This window comes from Limulus polyphemus, unplaced genomic scaffold, assembly GCF_000517525.1.
Source record: "Limulus polyphemus unplaced genomic scaffold, Limulus_polyphemus-2.1.2 Scaffold5970, whole genome shotgun sequence".
Classification (NCBI taxonomy): domain Eukaryota; kingdom Metazoa; phylum Arthropoda; class Merostomata; order Xiphosura; family Limulidae; genus Limulus; species Limulus polyphemus.
This window is the reverse complement of record NW_013671580.1, coordinates 7,594-23,020: the sequence shown is the minus strand read 5'-3', so window position 1 is coordinate 23,020 and position 15,427 is coordinate 7,594. Positions and strand designations below refer to the sequence as shown.

Below are 15,427 nucleotides of genomic sequence, written 5' to 3'. Positions count from 1 at the left end.
AATAATGTAAGTATAACAGCAATCATATATTTCAAATCAATAACTTGAACATAAACTTTACCTCAAAATTTTAAAATTATAACAAAGCTTCTTCATAAACAACATTTGCAAACATACCACCCTTAAACACCTAACATCTGATTGACCATGAGAAAAGCATGGTTGTTTGAGAAACAACCCAGCAACTTTCATACTTTGACCTTGAATCCCTTTAGAATATTCAACATTGTCTAAAGCATCAACCTGCCGAGATTGTTTGAGATTGACTCAATAGGGTGGGAGGAATTAACCAACAAGCTTTACAAAATAGAAGTAGAGTCAAGTTCAATTTTGACCCCATTAGGACATTCCCCATAGTTCATAGTGTTTACAAAAAAACTTTGGTTGAGATTGGTCCAATAGACTCAAAGTAGTTAGGGTGCAAACAAACACACATTTTGTCTTTATATATATATATAGATAGATACAGGTTCTTTTTCTAGTTTCTATATTTATAATCCCAGATATTAATTAGTACAGTTTGTTTCTAGAGTATAGACAAGGAAAGCAATTAAAATATCTATATATAACTTGTGTGATATGGTTTCTATTAAGTGCTTTTCAATTAATCTTTAAGCTTATGACAAGTAAATACCACATTCTTAATTTTTAGTTATGTGAGCGGGGAAAAGCTCACATCTTTAAATACCTTGAAGTGCAAGCCAACTGTAAGAGCAAGAAACAAAGAATTTCACTGGAGTTGGATTATCATCAGAGCTCTAAGAAAGCTAATCTTTTGTAAGTAGCTTTTATGCGTATATTGTTGGAAATAATTATAGAAGCAGTGAAGAAAATGGGTGTAAAATGCAAATTATGGAATTTGATCTACCCTCTCTATTGTATGAAGATAACTTTCAATAGAGTACAGTCTGTGTTGATGGTTTACACTATGATTATTTGTCATATACCTAAGTACCTATAAAAGTGCAAGCATGCAGTCATACTATTTTGAACAGTAGTGTTGTGTTTTTACCAGTAAAACAATGCCACATTATGAACATGTAGAAATCAAACATTTTGCTGGAAAAATTACTTCAATTATCAGACTGAAGCAAAATTGCATGTTTTAGTAGGAGCTTTATGAAACACTAAAAAGGACGCATGGAAGTTGCATTTGGTAATAGAAATAATCAAGTTAGGAAGCCCAAAATCTTCACATGTGATGTCAAGTAACACAAGTTATGTTATTTATGTAATTCATGAAAATCCTTTAAAAATCTTACCAATGACCTAGGTGTAAGTACAATAGAGGAGAAGAGTATTATACAGTGAAGCATGCAGTGGTGCCAATATAAGTATTACAACCAATAATGTTGGATATTTAAACATAAAACTGATGACACCCTGACTGCTTACAGGTACAGGCAAATTCTTATTCATCATGTCATTCCCTCAGGAACAAGCAGTATTGGGCAAGTATTTATCTCCCAACAAAACAGCTAACCCAAGTATGCAGCAAATGTAGTGAAATGATAGCTGGATGATAAAGAGGACAAAGGAACACTAGCATCAATGGCTTGGATGCTTCAAAGTGCCAAAATGAATATTATTAAACTATGTGGGCCTTTCTATGAAACTGAGATGGTCAACTGACAACTTAACAACTTGGCTGAGATGTGGGGAGTAATACAGTACATTTGAATAATGCTTTTAGTCATGCATTAACAAGAGTGATGAACTTATAGTAAAATATGATATCATTCTCTGTTTAGAGCAGATAGATATACTAATGCATTGTACAGCTTATTTGCTTTACTTTTGTATTTTCTCTTATAAAGTATTGTATTAATGATAAATTGACCAATTAGTTGAAAACGTTCATGTCTGTGATTTATATGTGTATCACCTGTGCAAATGTTTAATATTGTACCTAATATTCTTTAAACACTGAGTTTAATGAGTGCATACATCAGATATTATCAGTGTAATATTAACAAATCTGCTTTGTATATGCAAAAGAATGAACAAATATTGTTAGTGTAGCACTAGAGTTTATCAGTTTGTAATATTTGCAATATTATATTACTTATCAAAATACTGGATTATAGTACCGTGGATAAATTAAAATGAAAAACAAGTTGGAACTCAAATGCGTTATGTGCACTCATATATATCTTTCAACATGATGACTTTGACAAGGAATTAAGTAACAGTAGTCATTCACAAGAGAAAGAAAGGTTTTTGCAATACCTGATACCCATGCTAAGTGCACGTGTAACAGCAAAGTTTTACATAATATAACACTAAAGGATAGTAAGGAACCTTTGGGTTCATCTAGGCTGTCCCATCCACTAAATTAAACTAAACACTCAAAACCAACCCCCACCATTCAAATAATAACCAAGCTTTCCTTTAAACTCCCTTAAATTTACTACATGTGCCACGTCTGAAGGCAACCCATTCCAAAGGCCAACCACCCTGTTAGAAAAATAAAACTTCTTAGCCGAAGATGACTCTTACCCTGCCAAAAGTTTGTATTTATGTCCCCTAACCTTACCATTCTCATCATTAAATACAAAAAAGGAAGAGACATCAATACTTTCAATTCCCCTAACAACCTTAAACAGCTCAATCAGATCTCTTCAGAGAAAATAAGTTCAGAGATACAGATCTTAACCTATCTTGTATGGAAATCTTCCCATCCCAGGTATCATCCTAGTAGCCTCCCTCTGAACATTACCAACAATTTGATGTCCTTTCTCTTAATGTGTTCTACCAGCAGTTCTCAAATTTTAGTAGCCCAAAGAACCTATTTAGTTTAAGTTTATTTTGCAGACTTCCAAACCTATCAATGTTTTTGTTTTGAAAACAAATTCCATGTACATGAAAAGCTGTATTCCAAAATTTAATGTCTTAATTCATATATATATTTAATTTTATGAAAAATAGTTTTTGTTCCATAAATCAAATTATTTTTAAAATATTTTTATTAAATTTTGGACATGATTCGCGGACCCCCGGAGTACCTTTGCAGAATCCTGGAGGTCCACAAACCCAAGTTTGAGAAATGCTGTCCTATATATTATAACCTCTTTAAACTTGTACTCAATATTTCTGTAGATACAACCTAAAATCCTATTTGCCCTGCCACTAGCAGTAGCTCATTGTTTGGATGGCTTAAGAGACTGATCAACCGGAACAATAAGATCTTTATATTTTTCCATAACACTGTTAAGGTTATTCTCGTCAAAATATAATTTAACATGTGATATCCAACATACTTCACCTTGTATTTATTATAATTAATGGGCAACCCAAAATTTTAACCAGCAAATTTAAATAATCTCTTGACGATTCCTTCATCTATATCATTGATGTAAATCAAAAAGAGCAAAGATTCCAACACTGAACCATAAGGTACCCCACTTGTGACATTAATCCAGTTTGACTGAACTCCATTTATAACAACCTTCTATTTTCTTTCTTCTAGCCAGTTTTCTATCCAATGAGCCAACTTATTCCCAGCTAGCCCATAATCATCAGATATTAGCTTTTCTGTATCTTTTCTCAAAAGCCTAATTGCCATCCTAATTTTTTGCTTCCCCTTTATGTGTTTTAAAAAATTTTTACTATTAATTTTCACATTTTCAACCAACCTTTTGTCATATACTTCGTGATTTCCTAATTTCCTGTCTGACCAGCTCTCTTGATCTTCTATAATCCTCCAAATCTCTCATCATTACAGTCAATTTAAATGTCTTATATTTGTCATGTTTTCTTTAATTTTAACCTTTATACCCTTTGTGAGCTATCCTGGTTTTTTTACTTGCAACCGCTCTTTTTTTTTTTTTCTTAAATAAACATGCCTATCTTGAATATTTAAAAAATTATTTTTTAAATTGTTCACATTTAATCGGTATCTTTAACTAATTCAGCTGCCCAATTCACAGCAGGTAATTCTTGTATCATTTCTACAAAATTTGCTTTTTTGAAATTTGGGTCCAAAATCTCTTTGTTCCTTATCTTTATATGCAGTCAAACATCAAATCTAACTGAGCAACAGCCATTTGTCTAGCTGTTCCAAAATCTCTACCCAGAGGCATCGCTAGGTACTTAAAAGAATTGGGGCTTGGCCCCAATGGTTTTGGGAATTTTCGGCATTTTAGTATGATACTGAGCATGGTTTTCTATCCTGAATTTTCAAGACTCCGACTGGAGATTTGGGACACTGTCAAAGAGAATCAGGACATAGGCCCCATGTGCCAGTGCCTAGTGACACCTCTGTCTCCACCCTATCAACCATTTCTATATTAGAAGTTCACAGGAAATCTAAAAAAGCATTTCCTAGTAGTTTTCCATAACCATCCATAACAGTTTCTAAAAACCTGTCTCCCTCATGATTGCCTGAAATTAAATTATCTCATAATTATAACCTCATTTACAGTTGAATTCTTTATCTCACTGTATAGTTTCTCATTGACTTCATCATTTTCATCTGGTGGTCTGTAATAAATTCAAACTGAAAGCCTTCTCTCTCTCTCTTATAACCTCTAATAAAAACCCTAATGAATTCAACCTCAATGCTATTAGCTTTGCTATTCTCAACTTAAACAGGCTGTAACTCATATTTTACATATAAAGCCACTTATACTTCTTTTGTTTTAGTATTCTATCCCTATTAAACAATTTATAACCTTGTACTTAAAAGAAATTCCATTAGAATTCTCTACTATTAGCCATGTTTTCATTATTCCCATTTTATCTAAATCATCCCTTTCGACCAGTGCTCTAAAGTCATCTATTTTATTTCTGACGCTTCTAGCATTATAATAGTAATTGTTTAGTCTACTATCAAGATTACCTCTGTACCTTGTTCCCACACTATAACCCTTTTTACATTTTATTTTTTTCTCATTATTCTGGCCCTCACTACTGTCTATTACTAGTTTAAAGCTGTTTTTACAGTTGAGTTAATAGCCCTTGCAAGCAAGGCAGCCCCTACCCTATTTAAATGTAAACCTTCCATTCCATAAAGATCTCTTTTTCTCACTTAACTGATCCCACAAATACAATGAGCCAACTTGCCCATCCTTTCTTGTTAACTAGCATTTACTAGTGACTTACTTATCTTTGCATGCCTTGTACCTAATACGTTCCTGTGACCTACCCTTTCCCCTATCATTACCCTCTATGTGCACTACAACAACTGCATCACTGCAAACACCCTTTACTATATTGCATGCTCTGCTGGTTATACCCTCTACCCCTGCCCCTGGATAACATAATGTAATTCTTTTCTCCATGTTTACCCCACAGACTATCCTATGGAAGTGCTGTAGTAATAAACCTCATATCAAAAAACCTTCTTTATGTTTTTCATTCCCATCCCTATCTATCATTTTTGTTATCTTTCTCTCCTTTGGTTTATCACCTGCACAAGCTAAAGGTTTAAATATGTTAGTTAATAGAAGCTGCTCATTATAATTAAATCTTATAAACATGATTATAAACTGCAAAGATGTCACAGCTGATATAACATTTCTGATAGTTTACCACCTGATTTTGTCCTTATGTAACTGCTTTGCTTTTCAACCAGGTGATTCATAAAATCTACAGCAAATAGAACAGTTATCCTGATGTAACTGTTTCAAGATTTCTTACATTATAATATTTATTAATGGTGATATTAAAGGTTCGTTATTGAGAGTTGCAAAGTAAAATGGAGATGTAAAGGGGAGGACTAATTTGAGGTATTGCTATGTGTACCTGTTATGTGCTTTGCATGTCACTGCTGTTAAATAACGAAAATGGTTAAAATTCTGTTGTAATCAGTGGTTGTAAGGTATTACAGTTGAGGTATTGCTATGGGTACCTATTATGTGCTTTGCATGTCACTGCTGTTAAATAAAGAAAATGGTTAAAATTCTGTTGTAATCAGTGGTTGTAAGGTATTACAGTTGATTGTAATAATTGCTTCTTTTGTAGCCTTAAATAGAATTTAACACATATAACTCTCTGTAGGTTTTACAAAATATTTATTTCTTTAAAATACCACCCCCAATGACTCAGTGATAAGTCTGTAGGCTTCTGACACTAAAAACTGGGTTTTGATACTCATGGTGGGCACAGCACAAATAGCTCATTGTGTAGCTTTGTGCTTAATAACAACCAGCCAAACAAACAAAATCTTTAAAATATAGTTCTAAATATGAAAATATCAATTAAGGCATAAACTATAGTTATGCAAATAATAAATGTATTGTTATTAACTGGTTAAATATATTAATTTATGTGGTATATAACTTACAGAATAAAATACTTATTATTTTTTATCTGTTTAAATAGCTTGTCTTCTGTATAATTAGGAACATAATAATGAATATTCTTGAAATTCCTATATAAATATGGGATCACTGTGTGAGTAAAAGACATCTCAAAACTCCATACAGAAAATATACGTTGTACTACAAAATGAAGCCTGCACTTGTCCAGGATTACTGATGATGGTGTAATTGTCCAAAACTTGAACTCAGTGACAAGTGATTAATCAGTTGATAGACTGGACCTCACATTTATTTTTAAGTATTGAAATACTATTATCAGTTTCTTAAGATTTTCATGAAAATGGTTAAACCATTGTAACATACCACAGTTTTTATTTTTATAACTTGGCAAAAGAAGTGGGAGATATTTTTACTGCTTGTTTTATTGCAACATACACAAAATTCAGGCTTGGATTGTGTAGCATGAATACTATTTTTTGAACTGTTATTTTATTCTACAATAAGAATAATCAATATAATATCACCAGGATTCTTAAAATAAAGAGTTAAGTATTTATTAGAACTTCTAAAAGATAAACAGAATATATACACTATTTAAGAATGTCAGGTTTGGACAAGAAGTTCAGAAAAAGAATCAGAAAGAAAAAACCTAACTTTGTGAAATTATCACAAAACTTACTTAATAATACAACACTGAAACTTTGTGATGTTTTTGAAGTGTTAGCATTGATGTTGAAAACAATGAATATACTAATTGTAAAGTTCATAGGAAATCAACTTTTTATCTGAGTACAGACTTCTTTAACAGTATGTTTTGAGATTACGTATTAATAAACATTCTGATAAACAATTTACTTATGTTTTTTATATTATTTTACTTTCATTTTTTACATTATTATAGATATACAAATATATCAAATTTTTATTTCTAAAAATATTTTGAGTTCAAAAGTAGTTACATTTAAGTGTTTTTAAATGATTTTGTTTGAAGGTAAAATTATTATTTTTTCATTGGCGATATAAACACAAAACAGTAGTGGAATTTTTTATTATTGGCATAATGTACCTTATATTTTAAGAACTAGTTTATTTCACAAGGTCCCCCAGTGGCACAGCGGTTTGTCTATGGACTCACAATACTAGAAACCAGGTTCCAAAACCGTGGTGGGCAGAGCACAGATAGCCCTTTGTGTAGCTTTGTACTTAACTACAAACAAACTTATTTCACAAGACACTGATAAAACATCTTGAAAAATAGATAATTATGAACAGCAGAGCATTGCTGTTTTCATAGAACATTATATAAACTATTCATATCAACTTACAAAGTATATTGTAAATAGGGTTTTCACTAAATTTTTTGTTATGTAGTTGATTTATAATTTGCTTTGTTATTTGTAAGATTCAAGATTCAAATATTTGTCTTTTTTTTTACTTCAGTTCCAAGCTGCAAACAGAGAATGGCTTTGAAGATGGAAGAAGTAACCAACATATGTTTGATTCACACAAGAAAAGCTGTCACTGGTCACAAGATAAACTTTATGTATGTTTATGTATAGAAGATTGTTTCTCTGAAAGATTAATGGGAACATATTTGGTTTTTATAAGCTGTATCTTTTAATTTATTTGTGAATTTCCAAACTGTTGACATTAAAGTAAATTCTTTAAAGTGGCTATATTTCATGTACTCTCCACTGTTCATTACTTTACATTGTGTATAACTGCTTTGTAGTGATACATCTAGGTGAAATATGACACTATTTTAAGATTTCTTTCATGAATATACACAGCAGTATTTACACCAAACATTTTTTTCTGTTAATCTTACACTTCCTCAGAAAAAGTGAATATGCACCAATAAACCCATAACATTACTTCACTAAACTATATATACTACAGTCAGTTATAGTTAATTGTAGTTTTAAAGCTACAAATTGCTTTACAATTTTTATTATATGAACTTTTTTGTTTATTAGGCATAAACAGAAGATAGGAGTAGTAGTAGTATATTTTGTATTGGTGTAATTTATATATCTTATTATATTTCAAGGACAAACTTATTGAACTAAGACAGTTTGAAAATTACATACTTTAGATAAATTCAAACAGCCAGACAAAAAATATATATATTCCTGGCCACCTTTTTATCAATTTTCACGTTTTCTATAATTTATAATTCCGACTTCATAGTTTTCAAGTTATCGTGTAGAGTGTGGAAGTTGTCAGATGAGTGAATGTATTTATTATTATTTGAGATGAAAGCAATGAACCTGTGGAAGTAATTTAACCATCATGAAAAATATATTTTCCTGTAAAGCTAAAAGCTATTTGAAGAAATAAAGTTTCTCTTAATTTTATTTTGATGGTTAAAGTGCATTCAGTAGAATTGCCATGTGATATAAAAATTATTTAATTAAATAGCTCTTATTGTTTTATGGTACATATATACCACATTCTTTGTCACCATGTTGTGCAATAAACATGCTCTTATGTTATCAGTAAGGAAAGCTATTTCGATTAAAGGTTTTATAGTTCTTAATCTTTTGTGAACAAAAATTTGAAATGATTACTATTTAGACATTTTGGTTGTTTCCGAGATGATAACTCACTACCTGACACAGAAATGCTATCTAAACTGCTTGTCTGCCTATGAGATTTGCATGCCACTAACCTTGAGCTAACCCCCACCTAATTTCAGTATTTAACATGAATTTCACTGGTGCATGATGACATCATCAGGCAACAAAAGCCCTTCACTGATAGGAGGGCAACACAACCTCCATGCACAGTAACTCCCCCTGTGTGCTTGCACTCATTATAACTTCATTTTTGTCCTTGGTGCTGTCTAGAAAAGATGTTTTAGATTTATCAATCCATTACATGAGATTTGAGATAATTTCTGACACTTCAATTTCATTAAAGTTTAACTGATTTCCTTTATTACTGAAGATATGAAAATTGAATTTGATGACATTTTTTTACATACTTACCAATAATGGCTTCTGAAGTGGTGGAGGCTTCTCTCTCTCTCTTGTGTATCACTTTCACCATCTGTTGGACAAGATCCTTCAGGCTAGCATGTGGGTGTATCCATACATGTTCATCTCTCATCATCATCTTTGTCTTGCTGTTTTGTTTACTGCAGGGTTTCAGCTACTTCCTTTGTTATTCTCCACTCCACACCATCTTTGAGAATTGAAAGCACAATTTCTTTTTCAGATCCCCTTCTATCTTTATTGGATCCCACCAGGTGACTGGTGTTGTTTCTCAGGGTATGCTTATTTCACGAAATCCACATTGAGTCAGGATAACATAAAGTACTCTAACCATCTGCCCTCCTTTACAAGTGTCTCTGTAAGATGGGGTGTTCTGCAAAAGTAGTTGAGGTATCCTCTTGGTATACGTATTTACTCAATTTTCTGATCAAGACAGTACTAATTCCATAGTCTATCATGGAAAAGGGCAGCACCAGTGAAGTGTCTTTTAAAAGTAGGGATTTGCAGTCACCCATTGCACTTTCTCCAGTAAAAGACCTTTCCAGCTGGTTGTCTGAACAGAATTTGGGTCTCCCCAGTGTGAATTCCCTCCCCTCCCCTGTTTTCTTCGAGAGGAGCACAGGAGACTCTTCCCACTTAATAGTTCCTTTCCACTAGTGTGGTTGAACATGGAGAATTCTTACTAGTTGGGCTTAGTGCAATACAATGGGAAATGGGGCAGTGCCAGTGTAGTATGGATCACCCATCACATATATATAACACATAACTAATGTGCCCTTCTCTTGCAGCCATGGCCTGTTTAGTAAGTGAGGTGAGCACACATTGTATGGTCTCATCATGCCCCAACCACACTACATATACTGACTTGCTGACTACTTGTGTGCAAGTGCTTGGATGATCATCATGCTCCAACCACACTACACATACTGACTTGCTGATTGCTTGTGTGCAAGTGCTTGGATGATCATCATGCTCCAACCACACTACATATACTGACTTGCTGACTACTTGTGTGCAAGTGCTTGGATGATCATCATGCCCCAACCACACTACATATACTGACTTGCTGACAACTTGTGTGCAAGTGCTTGGATGATCATCATGCCCCAACCACACTACACATACTGACTTGCTGATTGCTTGTGTGCTAGTGCTTGGATTATCATGTTCTTATTTCACCCATCCCTGTGACACTTGGATCTTATTTGCTTTTCCCCCTTTACATTCTGAGTGAAGAGTATACCCTGGTCAAGATGAGATGCTTTCTCCCAAGGCTGTGCCCCTATTAAACCCTGTCATCGGGTGTCATTGGGCACTTTCTTAAGGGGGCTCATCTAGCTTTTAAAATTTTGCTCTGGCCCCTCCACCACTTCATCACAGGATTCTAGCATTTTGTGTGTGTGTGAGAAGGTGACATTTTCCTAGTCTGGAAATTTATTTCTAATAAACACTCACTTTCTGCATATATGGAGTTACTGCACATGGAGGTTGTATTTCCCTTCTTTTATCACATGATGACATCATCATGCACCAGTACAGTTAATATCAACCACGTGAATTTAGGTGAGTGATAGCTCAAGGCTAGTGGCATGCAAATTTTAGAGACATATGCATGAGGAAGATATCATTTTTGTGTGAATGTCTGTTGTTAATGTATTTCCAGATTAGGAAAATGTTAAGTTTTGTTTCATATGTTTTTAGGGTCAAAATTCTGAAGTAAGAGAAAAATATCCTATTTCTGTATTTATTCTGAATTTGAACTAAATAGTAGGTTATGTGTAGGCTGTAGTTCTTCACTGTAGTTTTCAGTTTGAACACAAACTGTTAGGCAGTATAGGTTATTTCATCTGTTAAATACATGTATCTTCCCTTTCTCTGAAAATGTAACCCTAAATGTGCTTGAAAGATTAAAATAAGTATCACACATTCGTGAAGTAATAGCTAAAAATATTTTTATTGTTGGCTAATATTTCCAGAGGTAAAGACCTCTGTTGATATTTTGCAGTTTTTCATTGGGAATATGGACATTATTTGTAATTAATTTGATGCACTTGCAAAGAAAATTAGGACCAAACATGTTGGTTAGGTAAGCATTAAAACCTTTTGTGGTAGGATATACAGATTCCAACAACTATTTCACAACCTTGTTGATGCACTTTATTTCATCTGCTTTGTTAGCCAGTATTATTGTCAGTTATTTTCATACAGGGTGGATCCATCTTTTATTTAGTCTATATGAATTAAGTAGTAATAAATTTAAAATACAATATATATAGGAGTTTTTCTTATTTGATAATAATCTTAAATGCTTTAAAATTGTTAATGCTTATTTACTATTTTACTTCTTTTTCAGGACCCTGTACTAAAGTTAACCAATGGTCATTTGGTTGACTCTTTGAAGGGAAAAAGTAAGAATAATATAATTCCCTTAAAAGAGAAAAATGACTGCAGTGAAACACAACAAAAAAGGTATGTTCAATTTCTAAGAAACATTAAAGTTTAGTGAACTTTGAATTAAGTTGTTAATTATTTTTTTGTTTTATGCATAATTCCATTTTCAGCTGAAAATTACAAGTATTTGATATGTGTCACCTAATATCCTATCATGTTCTTCAGTGTTTTATGTTATCTATGTCTTATCATTATATCTCATACATATATTTTGTGTCAGCCATAGCAGTTTATAGTACAGGTACCCCTTGCACAATATAAATTTCCATACATCTGAATAAAATTTTTACATACTTAAGATATTTTATGCTGTAACTATCTAATACCTAAATTCATCACTCTGGCAAATAATGAAGTCCATCCTGTCCAATGTAGTGTAAGTCATTATCGATAATATTCAACAGGAAAGTCCTATTTGATACAGCTTAGTGATTGTAAAAATGTTTTTAAATCAGATATATTTAGTTTCATTGACAAGTATATTGTGTATATGTATTAACTGCATTTTTGTTCTTAGTCATTAGAAAGCCATAAGTCCTTTCCTATAATTCCTTTCTCATCTTTAATATGTAGAGAAGACAGCTAGGTGGCTGTCCATATGACTTTTTGTGAAATATGTTTGAACTTCCAATATCAATGATACTTATTGTTAAATATACCACAATTTGAAATATTTATGAATTTTTCTTGTGATTTATTCATTTTAATGCACACTACATAACCATTTAGCTAGCATCTAAAACTTATTTCTTATTAAAAGTGTACAGATTTGTGTAATCTTTACATGACTGAAGCTTTGCTTGTTATATGATTCAGCATCTTTGGACAGCTTTTCTATATATACTGTGCTCTAATTTTGTATATAATTGTTATTCTGATTTACCATTCAATATATTGTATGCAAAGCCAGGTGCAAGGTTCTAGTTCTGCCTTAGTCTTCTCAGAGAGCAGTTTCAGGCAGTCTTGTGCACAACTTTGCACATAAACCTGCTCATTGCTCTAACTGTAATTCCTTAACAAAGGGAACTCCATCAATATCAATGTTGTATTCGAGACCTCAGTGTCCAAGACCGAGACCTCAGGCTTCAAGACTGAGACCTTAGGGGTCAAGACCAAGACCTTGTAATAAATTACACAATGAAAAATAAAACAATAATAAAAATAACATGCATCAAACAAACTTTATCAAAATCTTAACCACAAATCTTTTACCCATTAACCCCATAGTCTTTGTTTTAACGTCTTTTCCAATTAAAAAATAAACAGTGAAAAATAAAATAGCAAGTGAATGAATAGAAAAAATCAAAAAAGTGTTATGTATCTGCTTGTTTGTTAATTTCCGGTAGAAATTCTTTCTGAGGAACTTCAGTGATACAAGTCCGTTCTTGATTAAACCAGTTTATTTTTTCTCGATACAAACCTTTAGTACACAGTAATTCCACAGTCACTACATTTCTCGTCACTTTAAACTTAACGACTTTTATAATACACGCTATAAATCACAGCGATTCACAATCTCGATAATTTCACTATCTATGAGTGCAAAACACATACTAGCTCGAAACAGAATCGTAAATTATTCGAAACTCACCATAACTACTGTTCACTTATCTCCATTCATTAACTGCTGGCTTTCACTGCCAGGCTTCTATACTAACAAAAAGGCATCTCCAACATTGGCGGAGTTCCCTGATAATTCGAGAAACTCAGTCGCACATGAGCCAGTAGTGTCACATGACTTCCACTGTCTTAACACTGCCACTTCCTTAGCATTGTTTGTCCCGAACAATAACCACTTATATTCAACCAATAGATAATTAACAATAACTTGATTAAATGTACAGAATTTACAAAAACAAAATTGAAATACAACAAAGTCTCTTAGTTTTACATGACGTTTCTTCTTTCGTACTGGTCTCCATCTTATTGGCTTCTGATTTACATGGCATTCATCTGCTCCATCAGGAAATGTCCCATTATTGGTAGCAGTCAGATTAGTAGTAGTAACTTCATTAATGGCTTTACTGTTTCCCTTCTCAAAACTGGGTAGAGTTTCTTTTCCAACAGTGGCTTTTTTAGGTGACATGTCTTCAGTAGCATCATTTGTTCTGTTGTTCATTTCGTTCCAACTGAAATGTCCTGGACTGTGATAATGCCAAAGCCTGTTGGAATTCACCACTATTGGCTTACCTCACCGACTACATTTTATTCGGAAAGTCTCGTCTGAAAGACGATCCACTATGTCATATGGGCCTTCCTATGGAGAAGACAACTTAGGAGACTTCCCTTTGTTCTTCCTGGGATTATGCAACCACACCTTGTCTCCTGGTACAAAGTTGACTTCTGTAGATTCCTTATTATAACATAGCTTCATGGAATCAGCAGACGTTTTTATGTTTGAATGCACTTGATGATGAATATCATTGATTCTTTCAGATAACACTTTCACAAACTCTGGCAACTCTTCGTAAGGTGGACGTCCTGTTATCAGGTCTTTCGTCTGCCAAACAACTTGCAGCATTCATGGAACACAGCTGATTCAAAGCTATGGCCTTGATCCGAATGCAGTTCGAATGGCATACCAAACCTGAAGAATAAATCACTAATGACCGAAGCTACAGTTGTAGCTTCCTGATTTGGTATTGCATATGCCTCAAGCCACTTGGTGAAATAATCCATCCCCACACAAATTTACTTGTTTCCTGCATGAGTTTGGGGCAAAGGACCAGCAATGTCAGTGGCTAATCTTTCCATTGGTGCACCAACTTGATATAACTTCATTGGAGCATGTCCCTTATGCTTGGGTCCCCTTTTAGCACAACATGTACTGCAGGTCCTGCACCATTCTTCCACATCTTGCCTCATACCTATCCAGTAAAATCTCTGCCGTAGGTGACTCAATGTCTTCTTAACTCAGAGATGTCCTCCTGTTAAAGTATCATGGGATTGATGCAGCACAACTTCCCATATCTTTCTCGATATAACTGTTTGCCAGGTAGTCACTTTCCCATCTGTAGTTTCCCATCTTCAGACAAGAATACCATCTTCAAGCTTCAACTGGTCTCATTGTGCCCAATAGTTCTTTGTCACAGGGCTTAAGCTAGACACCTTCTCCTAAGCAGGGCACAAAACACTTGCTTTTAGAAATCAATCATTGGCTTCAAATCACCATCATCAACTCCTTCAGTCACTTTGATAGCACCTGGTTAGTTCATCCTCTCTTTTGCAGCAGTGTCTGCAGTCATTTTTGCAGGGTCTTCTGCTTAATCTGTCGGTCTGTCTTTCTGATCCAATGTGCCAGGTGTCCCTATGGATTCTTTAATGATCTTAACCAGCTTAATGCTGTATGGTCTGTCCTGATGGTAAACCTAGCCCCATAGAAGTAAGGATGGAAATATGTCAGACTCTTTACTATAGCAAAGAGTTCCCTCTGTGTTACACAGTAGTTCCTCTCTGGTCTATTCAGGACTTTACTGATGTAAGCCACCACATGTTCGTTTTTGCCCACTTTCTGAGACAACACTCCTCCAATTCCAACATTACTAGCATCACAATCCAGTATGTATGGCAGTAAGGGATTTGAAACGTTAAAAGTGGAGCTGAGGCCAATTTTTCTTTCAATGTCTTAAAAGCATGCTGGCAAGAAACTGTCCATTCAAACTTCTGGCCCTTTTTTGTTAAATCATGTGGTGGAGCCACTACAGTTGCAAAGTCCTT

The 15,427-nt window shown here is 33.7% G+C and overlaps 1 protein-coding gene across 1 annotated transcript in view; it reads left to right on the top strand.

Moving 5' to 3' along the window:
* The window catches only part of LOC111089348 (leucine-rich repeat and calponin homology domain-containing protein 1-like), a 37,674-nt gene extending 24,681 nt beyond the window's left edge, over positions 1-12,993 (top strand). The window contains exons 5-7 of the mRNA XM_022401690.1: positions 653-777; positions 7,704-7,806; positions 11,613-12,993. Coding sequence (XP_022257398.1) covers positions 653-777; positions 7,704-7,806; positions 11,613-11,762 — 378 coding nt within the window. The 3' untranslated portion in view covers positions 11,763-12,993. The remainder of the gene's footprint in view (positions 1-652; positions 778-7,703; positions 7,807-11,612) is intronic.
* Positions 12,994-15,427: the final 2,434 nt, after the last annotated feature.